This window comes from Protopterus annectens, chromosome 3.part1, assembly GCF_019279795.1.
Source record: "Protopterus annectens isolate FY-2018-M chromosome 3.part1, PAN1.0, whole genome shotgun sequence".
Classification (NCBI taxonomy): Eukaryota; Metazoa; Chordata; order Ceratodontiformes; family Protopteridae; genus Protopterus; species Protopterus annectens.
In genome coordinates this window covers 1,399,308,742-1,399,334,432 of record NC_056732.1, presented here as the reverse complement: position 1 = coordinate 1,399,334,432, position 25,691 = coordinate 1,399,308,742, and the positions used below count along the sequence as shown (strand labels likewise).

Here is a 25,691-nt window from a genome sequence, read left to right as displayed (position 1 = left end):
AATGCAAACAATACTCTCCTTTGTTTGAAAAATATGGTAAGAAAACTGGTAGATCTATAGACTGATTAATACCAGAGTCTGATACTACTTTAGGCAGAAAGGAGGGGTCAGTTCTAAGTGATACTGTCTCTTTGTGAAAAATGATATATGGATGTTTCACACACAAAGCTTGCAATTCTGATTTTCTTCTGGCCGACGTGATGGCTATCAGGAATAAGGTTTTCCAGCATAAATATCTGATATCACAGGTGGCTGCTGGCTCAAAGGGCTGCTGTACCAAATTTTGTAAGACTAGTGTTAAATTCCAAGGCTCAATGGGCTCTTTAAAGGGTGTGTTAAATTATTTATAATGGCAGATTAACCAGACTTACAACATACTGCTGTTTCCATTATAGTTGAATATGTCTAAGCAGTTACATTGTCTGAGTTATTTCAATTCTATTATAACATAGCTAGAAAAAAGTCTTTGTATCTCATGAACTGTGTCATGCCTAGGATCAATGCACATCTGATCAAGATGGCTCTAAAAAAGAGCAAGCAGTGTTAAGCTTATATATTCTTTTTTGATAGCAGCAGATGTTATTTCCTAGTGTCTTTGTGGTTTGCATGGCTGATTCTTGTTCCATGTCATCTTTGCATCAGTTGAAGCGTCTGTATTTTATTTCTGCATCTGAAAGCTCACAAAAAGTCCCTGTTAAAAATATTAGATGTCTCTCTGCATGTTTCAGTCAGTCATAACAGGATGCCATTTTGCTGTATCAGTTTAAGCCTAAACCCACAACCATGTCATCACAAACGAGCTAAACTAGACGTGCTTCTTTTCGGGAACCAATTTTAAACCACACATATTCACAGATAAGCTAAACAAAGCTTTTTTTATATTTCCTTAGAAATTTCTCTAGCAGATGTCTGACTGAGATAGCTTGTTGCTAAGAATGTCATACTTTCTGTATTTATTTTTAACTTTGCAGTTCAAGCCTTGCATTTCTGCTTTTTAGAAACATTTATTTCAAACCTTGTCTTATTTCACAATTGCTTTGGGGAAAAATATTTTACTTTATATAATATCTATCAGGGTGGTTTCAAATGTAAAACACTTTTAGAAAGGTTTAGCAAAGGCAATGAGACATCAAAGGAAGGTCATCAAAACCATTATGAAAATTTGAAATAGCAGCTAAATGAACTCTAATAGTGGAGGCAGAGGCTCCCGATTGGAACAAGGTTGATAAATATTCTAAGACCTTGTCAATCAAAGCTGAAAAGGGCTCAATTCCTATTTTTCTGAGACCAAAACACAAATCTGTTCCATTTACTAAGGTAAAGTTTCTTGCTGCATGGTTCATGAGAAGCCAAATGTATCTTTTGTACTGGTGAAGATAGATTATTCTGCCTGGCAATTACTGGAAGTGGAGGAACCAAGCTGACAGCTTGAGACTTTGTAGGTTGGGATGGACGAGACCCTGAGGGTGAGACAACAGGTCTGGGTTTGGATCCATTGTCCACGGATGGTGAACTAGATGAGGCCAGAAAAAGGGGAACCAGACTTGACAGGGTCAATAAGGTGCAATGAGGATCACTTTGCTTCTCAACCGTTGGGCTTTCTTCAAAAAGTAGGGAATTAGGGGGATTGGTGGGAAGGTGTAAAGTAGACCTGGGGCCAATCATGTAGGAGAGCATCTCTCAGGGACTCCCCCTGAGGGGAGATTAGGAGATGCGAACAGATCACAGCAAGGCTGACCCCATCGACGAAAAATCTTCAGTGCTATATTGGGATTGAGAGACCATTTGTGAGGCAGGAGTATGTATCTGTTCAGTTTGTCCACAATCATGTTGGAATTCCCTGGAATATGCATTGCTATTAGAAAGCAGTTGGAGGTGATCGCCTATTGCCAAACTCTTAGGGCTTCCCAACATAAGAGGTAGGATCTGGTACCCCCCTGCTTGTTGATGTACCAGACCACTGACATGTTGTCTGACTGAATAGCAAATGTCCTCAAAGGAAGGGCAGATTTAAATGCTTGCAATGCTAAGAACACTGCCCTCAGTTCTAGGACATTGACATGCAAACTGGTCTCTTGAGGGGACCAAGTGCCTTGGACTGTCTTTCCCTAAAAATGTCCCCCTCACCCCATCAGGAAAGCATCCGTAGTCACTACGACCATGGTCTGAGAGGGTGAGATGGGGCGACTCCATAATTCTTCTTCTTCTGCTTGCTTTATCCACCAATGTAAATCCTGCTTATAACAACTGGTTATGCGGACTGGGTGGGACACTGGGTGTGTTAACAGAGACCATTGTGACATCAGGAGCCACTGAAGCAGCCTCATATGGTATGTCATCAGATTAATTAGGCTGATTGTTGCTGCCACAGACCCAAGGAATTGTAAGACCAGTCAGGCCAGAACTTTGTCTTGACAGAGTATCACTTGAAGTTGTGATCTTAATCTTATTAGTCTGTGAAGAGGGAGAGTGGCCATGCAGGATTTTGTGTTTAATGTTGGTCCGATGAATTCTATGTCTTGTGTGGGGGATAGTTTTGACTTTTCCCTGTTTATTAAGATGCCTAAGAACTCTGCAAGCCTTAAAATGGAGTCCAAGGTGAAAAGCAGTAGATGCCTGGAGGGGGCAGTGAGGAGCCAATTGTTTAAATATGAAACACCTGGAATCCCTGTAACCTTATGTGAGCTGCTACCACTGTCATGCATTTGGTGACCTCCCTGGGGGCTGTGGTGACACCAAAGGGCAGTGCTTGGATTTGGTAATGACTGACTCCTAGCCAGAAGCAGAGGTATCTTCTGTAGTGTTTGTCCATTTTTATATGGTAATACACATCCTGAAGATCTACAGAGCACATCCAATCATCTTTCTCCAGAAAAGGAAGGATAGACTGAACAATGACCATCTGGAATTTTGTCTGTTGAACAAACTTGTTCAGTACACTGAGGTCTAAGATTGGCCTTCAGTCCCCTGTCTTTTTTGGCACTAAAAAGAATGTTGAGTAAAATACGGATCCTATTTGGTCTGGTGAGACTGTTTGTATGACTCTTTTTTGAAGCAGCTTTTGGATTTCTAGTGCTGCTATATTCTTCTGACTGAGTGGAACATTGGAGATTCGCCTTGGTGGTATGGGATAAAGGTTGAGGGGGATATGGTAACCTCTGGTAATTATCATCTGCACCCAAGAATCTGATATTATTGTGTGCCAGGCTAAATGGTGCAGAGAGAATCTTCCCCCGACTGCCTCCAGAGGCCGCTGCTCAGAAGTGCTGCTAGGGTTGTCCAGAGAAAGAATCTCTGGAACCCTGGTTATGCAGACCCCCTCTGGCATGGAAGGAGTGTCTTACAGATGAGTTCCCACCTCTTCCCCAGGGAGAATACTCACCATATGTGTCCTGAAAAGGCCCTTGGAACTTTCTGAACTACATCTTTCCCCTCCTCTGATTCCTGGATTAAGGTTGTTGAGGAGTGGAAAAATGCATACCCACAGCAGAAAGGGTCTTTCCATCCTTCTCACACCTGGCTAGTGTGTCTCTGCCTTTTAGGCCAAACAACGAGGTAGCATCTACTGGAGCATTGACAAAGGAAGACTTGAAAGAGTCCACAAAGTCACATATGCACATCCAGGTGTGATGCCTAATGACAACACATGTACCCACTGCCTTGGCCGTCCCTTCTGCTGTATGCACACTGAGCCGCATGGATGAATTGGATATCGATTCTAGGATCGCAAGCTGGGAGGCAACTTTGTTGCTTACTTCATCAGACACTGCTCCTGCCAAGGTCCCTGAAAGCTCCATTATCAGTTCCCTTTGAAGTCGTGTGAATTGTGCCAAAAAATTTAACGACCATATGGAAAAGGTCATTGAAGCATAAACCCACTTCCCAAATCTGTCCATCGTCCAAAACTCTCATTTTGGAGAATGGACAGCAGGACTCTCCTCAGCAAGTTCCTTTTTAGTGGCAGCCGCCACCACCATAGCATCTACTGCTAGACGTTTGGACCAGTGGGAGTGATCTTCAGGTGCAGAGAGAATTTTGTCTGGTCTCCAGGGGATTGGCTCTATAGTGTCAGAAGCCTACCACGCATGCTACACAATGATATTGATCAATTCATCGGTGGGGGGGGGTTACCCAAGAAGTAGAAAGGTCAGGCACGAAAAGCCTGTAAGATAACAGATTCCTCAGAGGAAAGGTTTATGGACTTACATTCACCCCTCAGTTTTAAGATTTCCAGGATGTCTCCAAAGCAGACACCTTCAGGAGGTGACCATGGGGACACTTCCCCTTCATTGTAATCTGTATCCTCAGTGACAGATTCTTCCAGAGAATCTAGGTGCTTCCTTTTGCATGATCTCTTTTGGGGTGGCTTCTCAGGGGGGAGGTCTGAGGAGGACACCAAAGAGAGGGTACCCTGCAGTAGGGTGTCTTGCTGCACTCATGCTTGCTGCCTTGATGTAGCAGTTTGTGACAGCTGCAAGCCAGAGAATACATAGATGTGGCACTCTGACAGGGATGGTGCCAACTGCTAGCCTGCTGAGGCGAAGAGCTCTCTCCATAATCTGGAAGGCAGGCCCACCCAAAGAGGGATGGGAGCCCAGAACCAATAAAAACAACCTTGGGACTGGGGTTACACACCGCTCTAATTAACCCATCTCCAGGAGCCGTTAGAGGACCCAGAATTGTCAAGGCACCAGGAACCGTAGAGGGCACCATGGAAAAAATTGGAGCTGAACTAGGGATCCCGGAGCTGGCAGACAAGTCATGGTCCCTCGGATGGGTAGACTCCAACAGAGCCGCCGACCACAGAGTCAGTTCCAGAACCAAGATGAGGTCCACCATCGGTAGCGAAGTAGTTGGCACTGGGAGTGTTGAAGTCGAGGGCTCCAAGCCCTGTGGATAGGTTGAAGGAGGAAGATAAATGGGAGTCCTTGGGAGTAGACCTCAGATCCCAATGGGAGAGAGGTCCTAGATGGGGCAGGGAGACCTCTGGCTGCCAAGAGCTGATCCACCAATCTGACTACATCAAGCTCTGAAAGACACCTGGTGGAACAGATCGACATCCCCAAGGGTGATTCCGGACCTTCAATAAAGGGACTCAATTGCTGACCAAGGAAGGCATCAACAGACAGAAAGTACCTAGTCCTGGGTAAGGATTTGACCTTCGGCACCATGGCCAGCTCACCAATGTTTTGTTTTGCTGGGGAGGAAGTGACCAGTTTGACCGAGGAAACTATTGTTGGTGCCAAGAGGGTCATAGGTACTGATGAAATGGCCGGTACTGAGGTGACTTTTATAGGTTCAGTAGTTGTCAGCACTGTGGGTGAAGTTATAGGTTTTGGTGCCAAAATAGTAGTAGGTGCCAATTTTTGAATCTTAGGCTTCGGTTCGTACGTATGAGTGGAGGCCTGGTCCTTAGTAGATTTAGGAGATGCTGGAACTGAGTGGCTTCTCTTTTTTGACTCTTTCTTGGGAGACTTTGATGTCTCCGCCTCAGACAAAGCCTCACTAAAAGGACATTTTAACAGCCCTTTGAGGATCAGCTTATTGCGCCTTTCTGCAAGGGTTCGAGCACTGAAAACCCTGCACTGTTCACACTGTGGTTGAATGTCTAAATGTGGCACCCCCAAACAATACATGCAAGAAAGATGCCCATCCAAATTGGGCATCTTTTTGCCACACTCCTCACACTGTTTGAAACCCATAGTTCCCTTATGCTTCTCTGCCATCTTCTAAATTTTAAACGAGAAGACACGTGCACAGATTCAGCTTACTCACACACACACAAATGGAGTAAGAGAAAAACAGAGTAACAAAAGATTTTTTTTTTTTTTTTAGGAAAAATGTTGTACCAGCAATGGTAGTTAAAAAAATACCAACAAAGGGAAAAGAGGAGAAAGGGGAATACCAATGATGGTATTGACAGAATTACCAGAGGTAAGAGGGAAGGGATGGGCCTTTACCAATCATGGTAAAATAAAGTATTTACCAATAAGGTAAAAAGGAATGAAACAGCCCTCACATTCAACGAGTCAGGACAGTAACTAGAAAGAAGTCAAATAAGTATCAAGTTGGAGCTAAGGGACCAAAAAAAAAAAAAAAAAAAAAATATATATATATATATATATATGAAAAAAGGTTAGCACTTAACTGAGAGCACGGCTGACGCGTCTGAAATTCTACGTGGCAAATGAGATCTGAGGGGAAGGGTAGACAGCCACTATTAGTAGCCTTGGCTTGAGAGTTTCTGGCTGGTGTGAGCTTGATATAATGGCTGAGTCAGTTCTGAGAATGGAACCAAAAACCAACAGTCAAGAATGAATGAAGACTGACAACATCAGATCAGCGATTAAAGTGCAATTTACAAAGCAACAAATCATGAAAGAAAAACTCAAAATACTTTACAGCATGTCGTTTCAAGTAGCATGCACTTCATCACATGTAAAAATAATTCCTTTCTAGAAGCCTTTTGTTATGCCATTAAACAGATATTATTGAAACAGCACATGAGATAAGGAACAATTGTATGCTGGACTCAGCTTTATAAACCAAATTTGATTCACTTTCTTTAAAAAAATGATATAAATGATAATTAATGACCTCCATTTGATAGACTAAAAGTTTGTAATATAATATATTACAATGGATTCTGACTTCAAATTCCAACAAGCCACCATAATCACCATCTCTTATGTTTTTAGTAAGCCACTGCTGTACCACAAATATGAACTCGTGACTGGTAACCTCTTACGCAACATGAGTAGCAATAATGTTATTACCTTTCATATTCCAAATATCTGTGGAGGAGTTTAATAATCTCTTTTCTTATTTCTTTCTTTACAAATGCAAATGGAACTGAAAATGGTGATATATGCATACTACTGTGGTTAAAAAAACATAAAAATAAACTTAAGCTACTTGCCTCTCAACAAATTCTTAAAGCACAGCATCAGGAAAGTCTGTGCATCTTAAAAAGCTTTCAGATCCCTGTTAATCATGTTTGATGTTGCTAAACAATGGCATTTGTAAGTGTATATATGAAGTTGGAACAGCAATAAGAATCTGTGTCTATGAAAACAGTGAATTATGTGAAGTTGCACTGCATTATCAAATGATAAAAAGTATCTTACTGTATTTTGAAGGAAGTATTAATGAACTATGAAACACTGCTGCTTCACATATGACCTGGAGAAAGCTGTGAGAAATTCCTGAATATAAGTTTGCTGCTGCAAATAATTGTGTTGGTATATGAAAACTATGAATGGAGATGTGGTATGTTTAAAGAACATGAAAGCTAAGTGACATGCTCAGTGTTGGAACTTTTGCAGCAGTACAAAGCAATGATTAGAAATAATGGTGAAAATAAGTACTATGGAAAATTGTTGAACTGGTTTTCTGTGAAAATAAGTTAGTTCTGAACAGTGTGCTGTGGAAGATAGTGACTGCAATTAGGGCCAGATCCAGCACAAGGCAACCTAGGCAGCTGGGTAGGGCCTGATGCTGGCTTGTGGCCCCATAACATGTTATTTAAAAAAACAAACAGACAATCCTTCTCCCACTCATATGTCCCAAACAGATTACCTGGGTCTGGTTCATTTGGCTGCTGTGTTTCATGTGTAAAGCATTAGAGCAAATGAAGTAAAACAGAACAACAAAATGTGTAAAAGAAGTTGTCAGGTATCGAGGTATGTGCATGTATATTTGTTTTGCCCATAAGTTGTTTTAGTTTACCTGAGGATCAGACCTCACTCACAGAGTTGTACTAGTTTTCCTCAGAGTTGTACCTCAAACCTGGAACTCACAAGTACCTCCAAAATGGACCATTGTACGTCAGTGCTATTTACCTCAGAAAGCTCTCTAAAACACTTTCAGGTAAATCACTGAGGAGTACAGTCACTCAGAATGCCAGTCATTTGAGTTTCATGGCTCTTATTGGTCAGAAAACATATCAGGTTGCAAAACCTGTTGTTCTGTTAAGTGAATTAGAATACTCAGCATCTTATGTGGCTCTGATTTTGCAAAACATCTCTGATATTGTGAGATATATATGGCGTGACTCTTGTTAACTTCTTTTTTCTGATAAATCCCTGGGGTTACAGTCAGTCAGTGATGTCAGCCATTACAGTTTCATAGTTCTTATTCTTAAGAAAATGCATGCCAGACACCTGTTCTGTGGATTTTTTTTACAAGAATTAAGTGTTATGTGGTAGTTAAGGCTCCGAGCTGTTAATGAACTACTTCCTGTAGTCAAAAGTATAGGGGTCCACCTCCATTTTTGTACTGTGTGAATATCCATGTTTTTGGGATGCCTCTGAAAAGACACCCTTTGTCCACTGGGTTTACCCAATTTATAAATAGATAAATGAAAATAATATTTAAACATTGCCACTTTTTGGGACATTACCCCCCCTCCATAATCTTTGACTTTGTCTAGAATTCTTGACAAAAGGCATTTCCAAAGGCCATTGGCTGACTGTGTTTGTGAATGACTGCAAACATGGGGCAATCACAGAATCCCCCAAAGACAAAAATATCCCTGAGAAGACTTGTTGCAAACTAATAATTGGTGCCAGAGACATGGCATAAAAGTTTCCTTTGAAAAGTTGTCCACTCTTGTCCACATAGACAATATATCCCCTAAAAGTAGACCAGTGGTTAGGAACTTGGGAGTACATGTGGACAGTGCCTTGGCCTTTGATCATAATGTGTCTACTGTTGTAAGGAAATTATTTTATAATGCCCAACATAAAATCAGGGGTGTGGCATCTTGTTTTGAAGATGTCATTGCCCTGCTATACTCCTTATTAGGCCAGTCATTGAGTACACTGCTCCTTTTGCTACATACCTGACTAGGCACATGCAACAATTGGAATGCCCACAGAGGTTCCTCACAAAAAGAATACAAGGTGCAAACCACACTGAATATGCAGACCACCCCAATGCCTTATATTTATACTCAGTCTCCTACAGACTACTGGAGTGATCTATGCCTGCAAACAACACATCATCTGATCCAGTACCAATGGACTAGACGCATATCTGCATGTCTAACAGCATTAGAAATTCCCATTTGAAGGGCATAAACCTAATCTGCAACATAAACAGAACATGTTGGTAGAACAGGTATGTTTCAGAGATGACTGCTAATCTGCAAAAGTTTTCTCATCTACATGAAGCACAGTTCATCCTTGAGCCTATTCAAAAGCTAAGATGTTGTGAAGGCAGAAGGGAGTTGCAATCCATTAGAGGGTGGCCTAATGGTTAAGGTGTTTGCCTTACAAACACAAGATACAGGGTTTGAATCTCACAGGGGATAACTGGCTATGCTTAAAATGGCTCGCAAGAGCAGTTAACCTAGTACTAACCTATGAACCTATTACACTGTAAGATTTTGACAGCAGTGAGGTTAGATACACTTTTGGGCCATTATGAATTTGTTCATTCAATTAATCTTTTTTTTTTTAAACAAGAAACATCTTTATTAGATTATCATCTATGAAATAGACAATCTTACATTTATATAAATGAAAATAAACCATAACAACACAATCTCAATTGCAAACATTTTACATTACAAACTGTTGCAACACAATTGGAGGATATCTGAGATATATAATCAGACAAGTGGCTGTATTTGATGGTTATATATATATATTTGAGTGTGCATGTATACAGATGGCACAGCTCAACTGACCCCGATTATTCCATCATATGTGTGGCCTGTTCCTCATAAAAATTATGAGGCTTTCTGGCAAAGTGTTATGGACAGTAGTCACTAAATAATAATAACAAGTGTGAGTTTCAAATGCCATACCCTTCAGGAAAAGCTTGCTAACAGCAAACCTACAATAGTAACAGCTTTCTAGTTATACAAGACCCCACTACTTAAAATCTATTCCCGATTTTGCATCATTCTCTAATTCCTGGGTTAAGTTGAGAGGGCATGAGAAGCGCAATAGTTCTCATAGCATAGCAGCAAGCTGAAATATACTTCCTGGCCATTGTTTATGCATTTGTTCAGAAATTTAATCACACAATGACATCTGTGTGTACAAAATCCCAAAAAGGGCTGTAATTGATGGCCACATGTGAAAGAGAGCAAGAGAGAGAGAGAGAGTGTGTGTGTGTGTGTGTGTGTGTGTGTGTGTGTGTGTGTGTGTGCGCGTGTGTGTTTATACATGTGTGGCCCTCTGAAGAATTGGTTCCTTCATCTGACAGTAGTTATGGTATAGAAGAAGGGACTGATTGTAGTAAATAGGATCATTATCGAATGAGCCATGTACTTTAGGTATGATCCTTTTTTCCTTGACACTGCATTTATTTGGCTGTGAATAAACTGGACACTGTGGATTCAATAAACTTAGTGATAACATTTTAACTATGAATACATTTTTAATTTACATTGCTTTTTGCAGGCACATAGGTTTGAAATGCACTTTATAAATAAAAATAAAAAGCCACCAAAACATAATGGTGTAAAACTGTAAAACCTTTAATAAGACACAAATAAAAAGCATACACATAGAGATGAGCACTTTTGCACCAAATCATACTGCTTCATCAGATCTAAAGTCACACAAAAGAACATCAACATTTAAATAATATAAAATGAGTACCTTAAACCACATGATCTTAAAATAGGTTTTAAGAGGACAGCCTTATTCAGTTTTTAACCTCTCATAGCTTGAAGCAATACATTTGTTTAGTCTCAATCCTTTCAGTAATGGCAAGGTCACATCCTTTACTTTGGGTATACACATTCCCAGCAAAAAAAAAAAAATGTAAAGGCATGTGTATATCCTTCCTTAGCTACACATTTACAAAACACATTATACTCATACTGTAAAGATGCTCCCTAATTCTATCCCTGAAACAATGATTTATTTTTCCTACATAATAGCTGTGACAGACATTGTAACATGCATAGTAAACAACATTCTCAGTGCCACAGTCAGCATAAAAATCAAACCTGCACTTCTGACCCATGACTGGATGCATTAAATAAATGCCTTCCTTAATATACTGACAAACATTGCATCCGCCACACATAAAGGTTCCCTTAGGACCTAATCTAGATTCATTGCCATCTGCAAGCGGTTAATAGCACAACATTCTCCTAATAGAGTTAAAATTCTTAAAACAAAACTTGGGTTGATCACTAACATTTCTCTACATTTAGTATTTGACATAATTATCTGCTGATGTCTTTTGATAATATCACATACATGGTGTACATTATTAGAATAAGTCAAACTCATCCTCACACAATCAGTACTGGCATCCCTCCCAGTAGCATAATCACTAGTTCCATTATTAAAACATGTCTTTGCTCTAGTATGCCGACAGGACAGCACCTCATACTATACCTGAACAATCTCAGAATCACAGAAACTACTCTGACAAAGTTCATTGGATAAAACATCAAATTAAGAATACATCTCACTGTCCCTATTATGTAGTCTTGCATTCCTAAAAAATTCACTTCTCATAACATTCTTCTTCAGATGCTTAGGATGCATACTTTGGGCAAGTAATAAGTTGTTCTTATATTCTGCTGTTCTTTTGTGTGACTTTAGATCTGATGAAACACTAGGATTTGATACAAAAGTGCTCATCTTCTCTATGGATATGTTTGTTAGTGGTGTCTTATTAAAAGTTTTATAGTTTTACACTGTTCCATTCTGCTGGCTTTTTGTTTTTGCTTATACTAATATGTTCCTGAGCTAGCTGATTACTCCTTTGCCCGGTTCTTAGTTTTTGTTTTGAAATACTCTGTGTTTGGTTACAACAGTTTGTCTGGTACTTAGTGTAGATGGTTAAGACTATGAGCTGATTCTTGTAGTGCAGGGTTTGATTCCCTTAACCTTCATTTGTCTTTTGTGCATCTCTGTCCAACCCACTTAACCAGACAGTGCCCATGGGCTGCACAAGTAGTTAGCAGATGTGTTACAAAGTTTTGAATTCCTGCACCCTTCAAACAGTTGCTAATCAGTGCTTCACTGTATGTTATTTGACTGTGAATCCCAGCACATATCTTGTAATGTAATAAATCTGAGTTTCAATGGAAGAGAAGTTTGCTGTTGTTTAAGCTAAGTCTGTTTTCAATGCCAGAGTGTTTTGTTTTGTTTATCTAATGACTGTCAATATTTGTGCTGCAAATTTTTTAATAAAAGTTTTAAATTAAATCCAGATGTATGACATGACTTAAATGGGGAGACACAGCCAAGTATTGGTATATTGGCATGGCTGTGGAAAGAGACCCAGTCCATCACCTTGCCTTGTGCCTCATCTGAATATGATCTGGCTACAAATGAAGTGTCTGATCTGAATTAAAACCTAAAGAGTGATAATGTTTCATAAGCTAGAGGGTCAGTACTATGGTGTGCCTGAAACAGTTCAAGAATGTTGATATAGTTTATGAAAGGATTGTGTCTTGGCAGCTTAAGCATAAAAATATTTCTGCACTGTTGTTACCTTGTGACTAACAGGAAAATATGCTGGAGAAGTTTAACTGCATTTATATGGATTGAGTATTGCAAAAAAGGGACCCAAACAAACTGGCGACTTTAGTCTTTGCAGTGGGAAAAATTTAGAAAAAACTTGAATGCAAGGGTGATAATTTCATAGTGCACAAGTGTGCAGCCTTAAAGACACTGCTGAAACTAATTTAAAGTGTGGTGTTGTGCAGCAGTGAAAAAAACACTGATTATCATGAAATAAGCACAGGCATCATTTTTTTTTCATTTACAAGTTATCCTTTGTCAAAGCAAATAAAAGGCCTTCGGCTACAAAACTGGTAACTATTCAAAGAAGGTAAAACAAAAGAGAACACTGTTGCTCCTGAAAGACGATATTTGGTAGACACCATATTCATTTGAGAGTCCAGTGCGAGCAAGCCAAGCCAGTTACAAAGTAAAGGTAAAAAGAAATATGTGCAGTGTATATAAATCACTTAAAAGTGGTGGAAGTTTACATTCCACTGAATTTTACAAGTGTCTGCCTGAACAGGTTTATCCTTAGTAAATAGTAAAAAGAAACCTGTGCCAAAGTGTACATACCCTTTTTAGTTGTTAATATCCTTACTACATTTTTAGAAGCTAAGTATAAGACACTGTTTCTTAGTATAAATAACTGTAAATTCTAACATGTGTATTCAGCTGTATTTCTTATATTGCACTGTAATCAACATAGCTATCAATGTTGTTTTTTCTACCTATGTTAACCAACTGTGACTGTATTTCTTCTATTGTATGTACTTATGTGGAGCTTTTCTTCCTGGGTCTCCACTTAAAGAGGGCTCATTTCGGCCTAGTGGACCATCCCAGTAAACAAATGCAAATAAATAATTAAGTAAATGTCTGTTTAAATTTTTAAACTCATTGATACATCTTCTACCTTCTCACATCATTCATTGTAATGTTTACATTTAATTTAACCACTTTGCAGTCAACAATTCCTTTATTTCTTTCTCTTAAACTTCCCTTATGTTCTTTTTCTGTTATGTCTTTATTACTTACTTCTGAACCCTCCTTAACTACACTTTCTTTTCATTCATTTTTTTCTACTTCTATATTTATCTTACCCCTTCTTTTAATATTATGGCCATCTTCTGATAGACTACCTTACTGCTCCCCTCTTGTGCATGTACTCACAAGCTGTGTGTGCTTTGAGAGGGGGAAGTTCCCTGATGTCCTGGCTAAATTTCCCTTAGTAGTATAAACAACCGCAAGGCTAAGCTAGTCAACAACTCAATCAATCAATCAATCAATCAATCAATCAATCAATCAATCAATCAATAAATAAATAAATAAATAAAAATAACATAAAATAAAATAACATAAATTAATACAAAATAAAATAACATAAATGAATACATAAAAGTATCTTCTTTTTCTTTACTTTTTGCCATCACTGCCTTCTTTAATCCTGATAACTAGCAACAGGCAACATTCACATTCCAGTTTCTAACAAGTAATAAAATTATTGAGTCATTAATTCTAAATGAAAACTGACACTCATGAATGCTGATTTCATGGGTGTAACTGGACAGCGCACAACAGACAGGATAATTCTTAACTCTAAGTCATTTAAGATAAGTTTTAAAAACAGCCTGCAAGATAATGAGAGAGATGTCATATAAGGAAATGAGCGATCTTTGTTAGTGGGCATTTAATTGGTGGAAAATCTGAGAGTCCACATTTTAAATTTGATTATTTACTGCAAAGTGTGTTCACAGATGAAGTAAAAAGTCCAGAAAGTGGAGTCTAAGTACCAGAAGATGACTTACGTGTCAAGCACTGTGGTCCTGTATAGTCCGATGTGCACTGGCAGGTTTCAGGAGCTATGCATCGGCCTCCATTTCCACAGGGCAACTCGCACATCGCTTAAAGGAAAAGTTATCATGACTGTAATTAGTATCACATAATTACTACAGTTACTAGTAAAAAGTGCAGATTAATTTTTCATCAAGCCATGTTAATGGCTCCCTAGTTAGCAAAAGGTCAAGTAATGTGATACTCACATATCAAACAGATAGCATTTTGCGTATATGCAACCTGCTTTGATCATAACACAGAGGATATATACATGGATGTGTATCAAGATAATTAAACATTAAACATGAGTGAATTAAACTAAATGTAAAAAAGGAGTTGCAGGCAGCATTACATAATGTAAAATCTTGACAATTAAATATTCTCTACCCCCCCCCCCCCCCAATACCTTAACTAGAAAGACTTGAAAATATTTAATTGGTAGATATGACTGGGCTTGTCTTGTATGTCACATGTTTTGCAAGACCCTTTGAGAATGGCAGACAAATACCTAGGTAGGTGTTAGCCCTGTCACTAACCAGTAGCAATGCTAGTCAGAAGTGAAGTAGTTTTAGATGTCACAACATCCGTGGAGAAAAATTTACTGCTAAATCTTGCACTGTCTAAAGTTGTAGGGAGGAGACGACTAGGCATTTCCTCAGCAGTGGTTTCTAACAGCATGTTCTCATTTTATCTCTGACCACTGTGCCTTCTGTAGTGAGCTGTAGCAGCTGAAGGAGGCACAAGTTTCATCTTTAGGTCAAGTTCACATTTAGAAATAACAATGAAATTGTCTGGGTAGTTATGAAGACATACAGAAAGTGTTCTACATATGATAGCCTTGCAGAGAAAAATGATCTAGTGGTGTGTGTGTGTGTGTGTGTGTGTGTGTGTGTGTGTGTGTGTGTGTGTGTGTGTGTGTGTGTGTACGTGTGCATGTGTGTGTGTTTGTGTTTATGTGTGTGTGTGAGTGTGTGTGTCTTTCTGTGGGAACTTGTGTATTTTGGGTAAGAAGCCAACTAATATTTGCCAAAAGGGGAGATCCTACATCATTGCCATCAGGCAGCACAGTGAGTGAAAGCTGCTCGTCAGGTATGTCAATACTCCAATACAGGCCATGCTTTTGTCTTTAATTAAATAGCCGCTATTGGGAAAGGATGGAAGAGGTGCACAGCCAGGCAAACCACATGGTGTGTTGCACTGCCTGCACTTCTACAGCTGACAAATTCTGATTTAGCAGTAACCACTTCCCGTTTAATAGTACTGATAGATAACAAGCAGTAAAATGTGTTTGTGTAGGAAATATACCTGACCAGTGAATGCACACTGCACTTGTGTGCAAGGCTGTTAATGGGAGCAAAATGATGTGTCTCAGATTTAGAGCAACTACCTTTTTTATTTTCTAACTGTTCATATTAACTTTATTTTAATGAGATTGCAAGAGTGGAACACTGGAGTGGGAAGAAGTCAGAGTGGCTCTGCTCGACAGGGGCACAGGAAAGTAATTTTCTTGGGTGGCGTAAGCCAGGGAACCTTGTTGGCTAGACTTATTTAGGCCCTTGTGCCGATAGCCTAGTACCTACCTATAAGTGTGCCATTCTAGTCAGCAAACAGATACAACTATTTCAATGTCACATATATGGAAATGAATACAGTTGGTTCGGAAAGCATCTAAACAACATAGAGCAAATTTGTTTTAATAGAACAGCTTGAAAATACAAGTGATTAAGTTAGCATAAATAGTGAAGAGGGCAACCCAAGAACAGACAGCTTATATACATTGATAATAGCTCAAATCTTTTATGTAGGTGACAAAAAAGTCCTCAAACTGATGAAAGAAAAGACGTTGTGGGGAAGTAGTGTGAGGTTATGTCCAAAGGCTTGGGTGTGATTGGGTAGAACTGGGATTACTTTTACTATGAAATGAGAGTGCTGAGCCCACATGGACTTTAGATTACCACTATAACTTTTTCACATCGAGTCTGTCATAAGATGTCAGGTGGAAAGGTGGGTAACATGTATTTTACACTGGAGGTACTTTCTTGCTGTGGTCTGTTACTGGACTACCAGCTGCAGGAAAGAAATTTGGTAGGCTTCCTTCTTGTCTGGCAGAAGGAAAGCTTTCTGTGCATATCTATTCTGAAGTTTAGGAAGATTATCACCTGAAAGTTGGGTATGTCTGATTCTGCAAGCTTAGAGTTAACCCAAACCTGTGCAGGACATTCATGGTGAAGGTCAAGGACTTATTTCTTTCTTTCTGAGAGGATGCCTGAATGAGGCAATCATCTGAATATGGAATTATATGAATGCCCTTGACCCAGGAAAAGATTATTATTGGTGCCAGGCATTTTATGAAGACCTTGGGTAGACTGTCCAAAGGGCAACAAAGCAAACTAATAATGGCAACCCCCCTGCAAAAAATATTTGTTAGCATCTGTGGTTCTTGTAAATAGGTATGTGAAAGTAGGCATCTTAAAATGCAGGGTGACTATCAGAGCTCTGTGGTGCAGGAGGGGTAAAGGGGTATGAAGGGCCGGCATCTTGAATTTTGGTAGTTTTAAGAAGGAGTTTAGCTTTGAGAGATTCATGATAGGACTCCATTGCCTTCTTCCCTTCCTTCCTTCATTGCCTGCAATAAAACCATTTTCCTTGCTCCTGAAGAGAAACTGCCTCTACAAATCCCTGCTATAACCAATCTGAACTGACAGTCTGAATTAGATCTTCTTGGGTATTCCTGAGAAAAGAGAAAATCCTCATACACTTTTATGTATATCCTTCCCTGATGATCTGAAGGACCCAGGAGTTTTCTGTTATGGACACACACATAAAAACACTGTCACAATTTTATTGAAAGAAATGGGTTGAAGGGGCTTTTGTTGACAGGAGGGAAGTCAACAGTCATGGATGCTTTCTGTTAGAGAATAAGCCATATAGCGCTCTATGTTTTCTTTTACTATCTCTCAATATCTTTTCTTAAACTGGTCTTTGTTTTCCTTAGGTTGTTTACTTTTACCCTTCAAATGGTAAATTAAGACTTGGACTTGGAAGGATAATTTCTCTCATACCGTAGTATGGGGGGTGGTGGTGAAAAGGTTGCTTTACACCATGCATAACCTTTAGTCACCATCTTAAAAACTTCACAATCTGAGATCCCAAAGAGCAGGTCCTTATAAAGGGAGGCATTAAGTAACTATGTTTTGATATCCTCTGGCAGGGGCTTAATCCTCAGCCAGGCAATTCTTCTAATTAGACAGCCACTGGCTGCTGCCCTAGATGTTGCATCAACAGCATCCAAACCATGATTGATGGAGTGATTAGCCAGCTGGCTAACCATCACTGTGAGCTCTTGCAATTTTGTCCATAGGTCAACATCAGACACCTCCCCATTCTTCTCTCCTAGGTGGTCCAGGAGAGCAATCTTAAATCTGGACATATGTTTTGGGAAGTTAGAGAAGGGTAGCAGATGTATAGATATTCTTCCCAAATCTGCATGAAGCTTTGTGTTTTTCATCAATGAAAAAAGTGTTAAGAACAGGAATAAACACAGACCGTTTTCGAGTGAATCAAGGCCTAATAAATCAAACTATCTTATTTATGCCTTTGACACCCTTACACCTTCCTCTCTGATGAAATCTTTCATCCCGGTAAGGGTTTCTCCAAAGAACATCTCATCAGAAGGGAGAATCAGTGAAGACAGTGTTCCCAGTGTCAGGATCAAAGCAAAGAGGGGAATGCATTTAAGAATAATAATTCACGTCCTCCCCACACTTTCTTCCTGTACAGCAGACTGGTCCCACTTCCTTATGGAGAAGGGGATTCCTGACACTGAAGGTTCACTGTTTGGCTTCAGGGCTTGTAAAGGTTTGAGTCAGCCTTTGGCCAAGTTCAACCTTTTTTTATGGGGGAATCTGGGAGGAAGGCGTAGAAGGAAAAACACCTACTGGGAGCATGCTTGGAGGATATCTGATAAGAAGGGTATAGGGACATTTCATTTTCTGTGTCTTATTTTCTGGCTTAGAGAAGGTCGATATCTTCTCAAATCAATACCATTGAGGTCCCAACTTCCTTCTTAGACATAACTGCCTGGGGGTCCTCTGCTCATGCAGTTATTTGAGCAGATCAAAAAGAACTCTCTAATGGATCATTTCAAGTGTGTGTGTGGACATGTATTACTGAAAGAAAATCAGGCTGGATGAATTGGGACACCCAGAAGCAAAATCCCAGTAGCAAAGACTACTGCAACAGTTATCTAAATGAAGAATGTCTAGTCTAATCCAGGTCTAAAAACATGCCTGTTGAAAAGGTATATCTGAAAGCATTCCATATACTAAAAAAAGTTAAGCAGTTAAGGGGGAAGTAGAGAAGACGCTCAAACATGGCATCATAGAAGAATACCAACGAGTGAAACAGCCCCATTTTTACTGCCCCCCTAAGCTGACTGAGTCTATAAAGTTTTGCACTGACATCAGAAAACTCAAAAGCATACCCATTTTTGATTCATATCCCATGGTCGAGTAGACAAAGTAATTGGAAAATTGTGTGAAGCTAACATTCTACCCACTTTAAACCTAACAAAAGGCTAATGGCAACTTCTCCTAGTCCTAGAAAGCTAATAAAATGGCATTTTCTACATTAGGTGAAATCATTCAGAGTCTGCATTTGGTCTCTATCTAGTGACTGCATCATTCCAGAAGCTTACAGACAAAATTCCTATATCCCTTAATACATCTGCGATAGTCTAACTGGACAATGCAATATTTTCTGAGGATTTAGAAAGCTATCTTTCTAAAATTCCATTCATCTTACATTTCTTGCATCAGGTTAGGCTAAATGCTAACCAACCTCAGTGCAAGTTACGTATAATAGGAGCTGACTATTTGGGTTACATAATAGGCTGAGGGACAGTGAAACCACTGGCTGAGAACACTAAAGCAGTAAAAACTGTCCTACACCAACAGCCACCACTAAAAAGAATCTTCTCTCAGACTATGGATGGGGATTAGTATCCCATTTGCTGTATCAGTATAAAGTTCAATAATGTTGAGAGACATTGTTTAGCTATTGAGAGGGGAACAACTTGTCATAAGATGAGCAGGGACACTCATTTTCATTTCCCCCCAAAAAATTCTGTTTTCATGAGATGAAATTCGGGAATTAAGCCTGCGATTTAGTGTACTTTCCTGTCATTACAGTGCTTTCACTGTAATTTTCTGCCTCAAAAAATTAAAACAGATTCTAGATAAAAAACACTCAGTAAAGCAAGCAGATTATATTTTAAGTAAGAAATATGAGAAAAAAATAAGTTGTAGAACATAAGTGGCCTGAAACTGCAAATTCCATGAAATCCTATGTTTTTTCAGTACTTATATAGTTCAGGTTTGGGATTTACTGGCATTTCCTATAAAATGGAAAACCAGTGTCCTTAAAATGAGCCCTTACCCTTCTAAAATATTGTTTGCTAGGAAGAAAGTTTGTACTAATTACTGACCGTGCCCTTCTTCAATGTCTCCACTGACAAAAAGACCACAATGCTATGTTGTCCAGGTAGCCTTTGGCCTTCTAATTTTTACAATTTCAAGATACAATATCATCCAGACTGCAGTCTGGTAAATGCAAATGGGTTGTCTTGAGATTACACACCATTTGAGAGTGCTAGAACCAGTGGTTTTGTGGAGGGGGAAGGGGCCTTGTGGTACAGTAGCAATTAAGCTTAGAGACTGCATTGCTTATTGTGGAGTTCTGCCTGTTAGGGCTGTCTTTAACAAGTGGAGAACTATAACAGAGAAGTACTGAACAGTTAAACCAAGGTTCTACAGCACAAAATGAGAAACAGGTGAATCTTCAGGTAGACAATGGCCAGTACCTAGGGAAAGTACAGTTGTCTAGCAACTTACCATAACAGTAAATGTTGCAGTAGATCACTGATGAGGATACCATACATTTGGCCAGTTTACAAATGCTTAAGCACCTTCCTCTTGTACAATCTCAACATCGTAGATCACAACAGTTGCCCAGTCGAAAGAAGCACATCCTTTAAATACTTAGGTTTATAGCTAGACCATTCGCTTAACTTACAAAAGCCACATTGAAAACACTGGGAAAAAGATCAGTTCTCTTCTATTCTGGTCCTGAAAAATATCCATTTCTCTCAAGACCAGCTAGGTCGGCAATAGGTAAAGAAGTCCCCCATACTCAGCTATGTATGGGCTCTCCATCACAGCCACAGCCACTACAAAAACTCCTCCACTCCACAGTCCATTAAAAACAAAATATGTAAATTTATTTCCAATTCCATCCCTTAGGAACACCACTGCATCACTCTCGCCAAGACCAAATGGCTTCCTGTCTCCTACAGAGTTGAGCTACGCCTAGGGTCTCTTCTTTTTAAACTACTTTACTCAGGTGTTTTTCCACCCCTTGCAGCCAAACTCCATAATAAAACCAACCCCTACAACCTTCTCATCCTCTCCTAATTACTGCCCTCACTCCAGATACCCCAACCATTCCCTTTCCATTCTTGTGCTCAGACTATGGCAATTCCTTCCCCATTCACCTGAAAGAAATCTCCTCTTGCCCCATCTTCAGAGTTCAACAAAAAAGACACCTTCATCAAAAATCTGACAGAAATTGTTTTTCCACTGGACACATAACTTAACCCTCACCTGCACCACTTCTGCTCTGATCCTCTGTACTCAGCTGCTGTTACTTCCTTCTCATATTTACTTCTAATATTAATTCACATTTGATTTTATACTTTGCTAATATTAATTGCATATTGTATCAATTGTCTATGGGATTATCCACCTTCTGTGATTAAGCTGTGCAGGAGAAAAGCAGAAGTAACCTCACCAAAGGTTGTACTGCCCAACACAAAGTAAATACCAAACAGCAAACAAAGGCAGCAATCACCACTAGGTATAAAATCCAACATTTATGGTCCAGAATTCCTTGCAGAAAGAATCTAGCAAAAACTCTGGCTCTTAAGAAAGAATCCATGTTATAATGTTTAGTAAACATATGAATGGATAACCAGATGACTGCTTTCAGAATAGTCTTTGAATCCAGACCCTTGAAGAAAAAGCTCCAGAAGAGTTAACAGCTCTAGTCAAGTGAGCTTTGATCACATCATGGAAAGAGTAGCCAAAGGAAATGTCAAGAAAAATGGATGTGGAGATGGTCTTTTGAAACACTGGGAAGCTCATATTTTTTTCAAACAAAGGAAATAAACAATAGGTCAGGTTTTCTAATGAAGCTTTTTTTGCCAAAATAGAAACGTTGTTGCATGCGAACATCCAGCATAAGAAGAGTTTTCCCTTTACTTTTCAGAATAGGAAAAATGCAGGAATATGAATAGACTGATTTGGAGACATTTCAATGACCAATTCAGGCATGAAATTAGTGTTAGTCTTTAGGGTAACAAAAATACTTCTGAAAAATCAAAAAAGGAGGAGTACACATAGTAGTTTGTAAATCTGATAACACTTTTTACCAGATGTTAATGCCACTGACAGTACTGTCTTGCAGGTACAAACCTTGAAGATGAGGAAGAAACTGGTTCAAAAGGTGGAAGGGACACTTACTGCAAGACATAGTTCAGGTCCCAAGGAAGAGAGATGGATTTTATGGCAGCCTGATATGAAGGATGTCTTTTTGGAATTATTTCCTCTCATAACATGAAGAAAGAGGAATCCATAGACAAGCAGGCAGAAACCAGAGTTAAGCATCTCACACAGACAACTGAGGATAATGGGAAATATCTAGCTGATAAGGCTACTGTCTTCTGTTGTAGCACCTGACAGAAAATCTTTTCAGTTTGAAAATGAAAGATCTTTTTGTAGAAGGTTTCCATGACTCGTTACCTGTAGCACATCCCCAGAGTAAAGGTGCCTGAAGAGAATTAGATGCCCATTATCCAAAATGCCAAATTCAGAGTTTTTTTTAGATTTGGATGGCTGACACAGCACTTGTGTTTTAGGTCTGGAGAACATTGGATAATGTATTTCAAGCATATTAACCTAAATGAATGAGAAGATTGTAGATCTTGCAATTTTTTTAACTGAAGTGGCTTGGATCAAAAAGTCATCTAAATAAGGGTAAATATGGACACCTTAGAGTTTTCAGAATGCTACCACAAGGGCCAGTATTTTGTGAAAGTGCAAAACACCAAAGCACAAAATTATAAGATTTTTCTTTGATTTTGGTGAATGGGAATGTGAAAGTAGGAATCCTTTAGATCCAAGGTAACCAAATAATGCTTTGGGGAGGCATAGGGAAGTAAGCTTTGGAGAGAACATCTTGAATGTTAGTATTGTCAGAAATGTGTTTAAGTTGGATAAGTCCAAAATGGGATTCCAGAACACATTTTCTAGGAATTACTACTCTTTTGAAATTAATATCCTTTTGACTGATGGCCAGGGGCTAGTTCTATAATCCCCCAATGGAATAAATTGCTTTTATGACTGGAAGAACCAAGTGTTGCTAACTTGAGGCAATCTGAGGGATATTTGTCAAAGAAATTGTAGAGATGTCTGTACCCATTTTGAATGATGTCTAGTGCTCAATTGTTTGATTTCATCATTCTCAACAGGGAAAGACAATGAGAAGGTCTTCCTGAAAGCTGAGGGCTAAAATGTGACTGTGGCAAGATACTAAAAAGGGTCTTGTCTATTATTAGAAAGCTGCCACAATGACAGAGCAACAGAAAGTTAAAACTGTAGGTAATGCAAGTTTAGGACCTGAAGGTAAACTGACAGAAAACTGAAATAAGAATCTGTATGCATCAGTAATATGCTCAAAGAGTTTACGAGAAGCAATAACAAAGGAAAGTACAGTTGTGTTAGTAAACCTACTAAAGCAGACGTCTGAATGGTCACTGCTGCAGAAGCCTAAGCTTTATGGGGTTATACCCGGACCACTGGAAACTTGAGCTGAGCAAGGAGAAAGCTAGCAGTGTGGGTGCCAAGCCCTTCAGAGCTTTCCTACCACCAAAGAGCACTCCTCTTGCGGGCATTTAAGGATCGATGATCAGCTAGTGTTTCTCCATTGTTGGGCAGATAAGTACCCTTCAGGGAGAAAACCTTACACATTTTATTTTTCTGTCTAAAACAGCACTTTTATAAAATAGCTGTTTCTTTAACTAGGTTTTATTGTTCTGGAGTCTGTCATGAGATAGCTCTGTTAGCTGAGTATGTATGACTCTTTTTTTCTGTTATCTGCTTAAATTTTTTGTTTTTGACAAGTTTACTTTTTATTAATTTTATAAATAATTTTTAGGGACTGGGCACATGCATGTTGTGCTTGTCATTGAGTTATTTTCGTGAAAACACTACTTTTTTGATATTTACCTTTTTACTGACTATTGTTAACATTACTAGCCACGTTTCAAGCTTCTTTTTCAGCTTAACTAAGGAACAACTGTGTCAGTTCATCAGTTCTTCCATCCTTCAGACACAAGAAAAACAACATTTCTAGACAGCCTTTCTGCTACTGATTTCAGGGTTTTATATATATATATATATATATATATATATATATATATATATATATATATATATATATATATATATATATTTTTTTTTTTTTTCTGGGAGAAGAGCTTATCATCTGATTTTACCAAGGAGGGAGAAAACAGGTTTTTTGCATGAGGAAGCTATAGTCATATGCACCATGTCAAGAATATCATTTTCTCTTCCCTACCAGGTACTCTGTCAGGGAAGTAAATTATTTTAACTAAGGAAATTTTTCTTTTGTGCATGGATGTAGAAACTTAACTACTTCAAAATAGTAAGGTCCTATTAAGTTTAATTCTGTTTGCTGCCAAACAAGCAATTGCTAGAAAATAGAAATCAAAATCTAAACCAACTGCAAGAGAGTTATTGAATGTTGTTAGACAGATAAGGAATTGGGGATGGGATCTTTAGAAAAGAATAAATTAAATTACATACAAATAAATGGGATCTGTAGGAACAATGCATGTGGAACAATGTTCAGGAGGAAGAATGAAATTTCAGGAACGCATGAACACACACACACACACACACACACACATATATATATATATATATATATATATATATATATATATATATATATATACACACACACATGGGTCCACTTCTAAATCTTGAAAGCTCATAATCAAACTACTGAGTCCAAAATCTTGAAAGTTCAAAATAGTGAAAACTCAAAATACTGAATTTCATAATATCGAAAAAAACTACAGGATACCAACACTTACTATATTCCACCAAAAGTGCATAGAGAAACAAATAAAAGACAAAGGATATTAGTTTACTCCAACTGTTAGTGGGGGGGGGGGCAAGCCCCCCCATGCACCCACCCCCACACCCCCTGCTACTTAAATATAACAACTCTGAGATTGCACTTTACTACACTAAGATGAGTTATGTTGTACTATAGCAAACTAAAAGGGAACATGATTAAGGTTATAACAGGGAGTCAAGAAGCACGTAATGGTATGTTTGCCATTTAGAGTGATGCTTATAGTTGGAGAAGCGTAATATATTTTGTTATGTAGTTATGTTGGAATATTGTAAGCATACCTCCCAACTGTCCTGAATTACTCAGTTTTTACCGAGTTTTGGGGTCCATAACTGGGGTGCCACAATTCCCGAGTGGCACTCCTTCATTTCCGATTTTTTTTCACTGTGTTTTTATTATTTTTTAAGTTTTTGCACTTTATCAGCTGACGTCATCACGCGTGATGACGTCAGCTCCGTCGGGGCTACCAGCCTGTTGGAAATGAGCTCTCGCACATATGTGCACATATTTCCGACTCAAAATCAAATACTTTCCGAGCGAGAACCTCTTGTTTGTTGATGTTCGCTCCTGGCTGATCATTAGAAGTGCTCGTTTATGGATTATTTATTAGCTCCTGGCTGCTCATTTGTGGTTTTAAAGGCTGATTGTGAATTAGTGAAGGTTCGGCAGCGGCTTCAATGCAGATATATTATCGCCTGGCTGCAAACAAAGACAAAGTAAAGTGTGTGGTGTGTCTGTGTGTGTGTGTGTGTGTGTGTGTGTGTGTGTGTGTGTGTGTGTGTGTGTGTGTGTGTGTGTGTGTGTGTGTGTGTGTCTGAAGATATATTTGCTTTTCTGAATGACAAATAACCCATATTCTCTTAAGTTTGAGAATAATTACATTTTATGTTTTCCAATCTACTTGCATGGTATTTATTATAATTATTTTATTCTCTAAGCATCATTCATGCAAATGGAATGTTTTCTCATTTAGAAACAAATTATTTCTTGAACATTTAAGGCATTTTCCTAGCTATAAAATATATATGCTTTGCAGAAAATGATTATGGTGATACCAAGAAGACAGTATTTTCTTTTAATTTATTTATTCAATCTTTGACC

The 25,691-nt window shown here is 38.8% G+C and overlaps 1 protein-coding gene across 2 annotated transcripts in view; it reads right to left on the bottom strand.

Moving 5' to 3' along the window:
* The window catches only part of LOC122798485 (fibrillin-2-like), a 1,115,712-nt gene that overhangs the window by 262,383 nt on the left and 827,638 nt on the right, over nucleotides 1-25,691 (bottom strand). For both annotated transcript variants that reach the window (XM_044067451.1, XM_044067452.1), the window contains one exon: nucleotides 14,285-14,380. In XM_044067451.1, coding sequence (XP_043923386.1) covers nucleotides 14,285-14,380 — 96 coding nt within the window. The remainder of the gene's footprint in view (nucleotides 1-14,284; nucleotides 14,381-25,691) is intronic.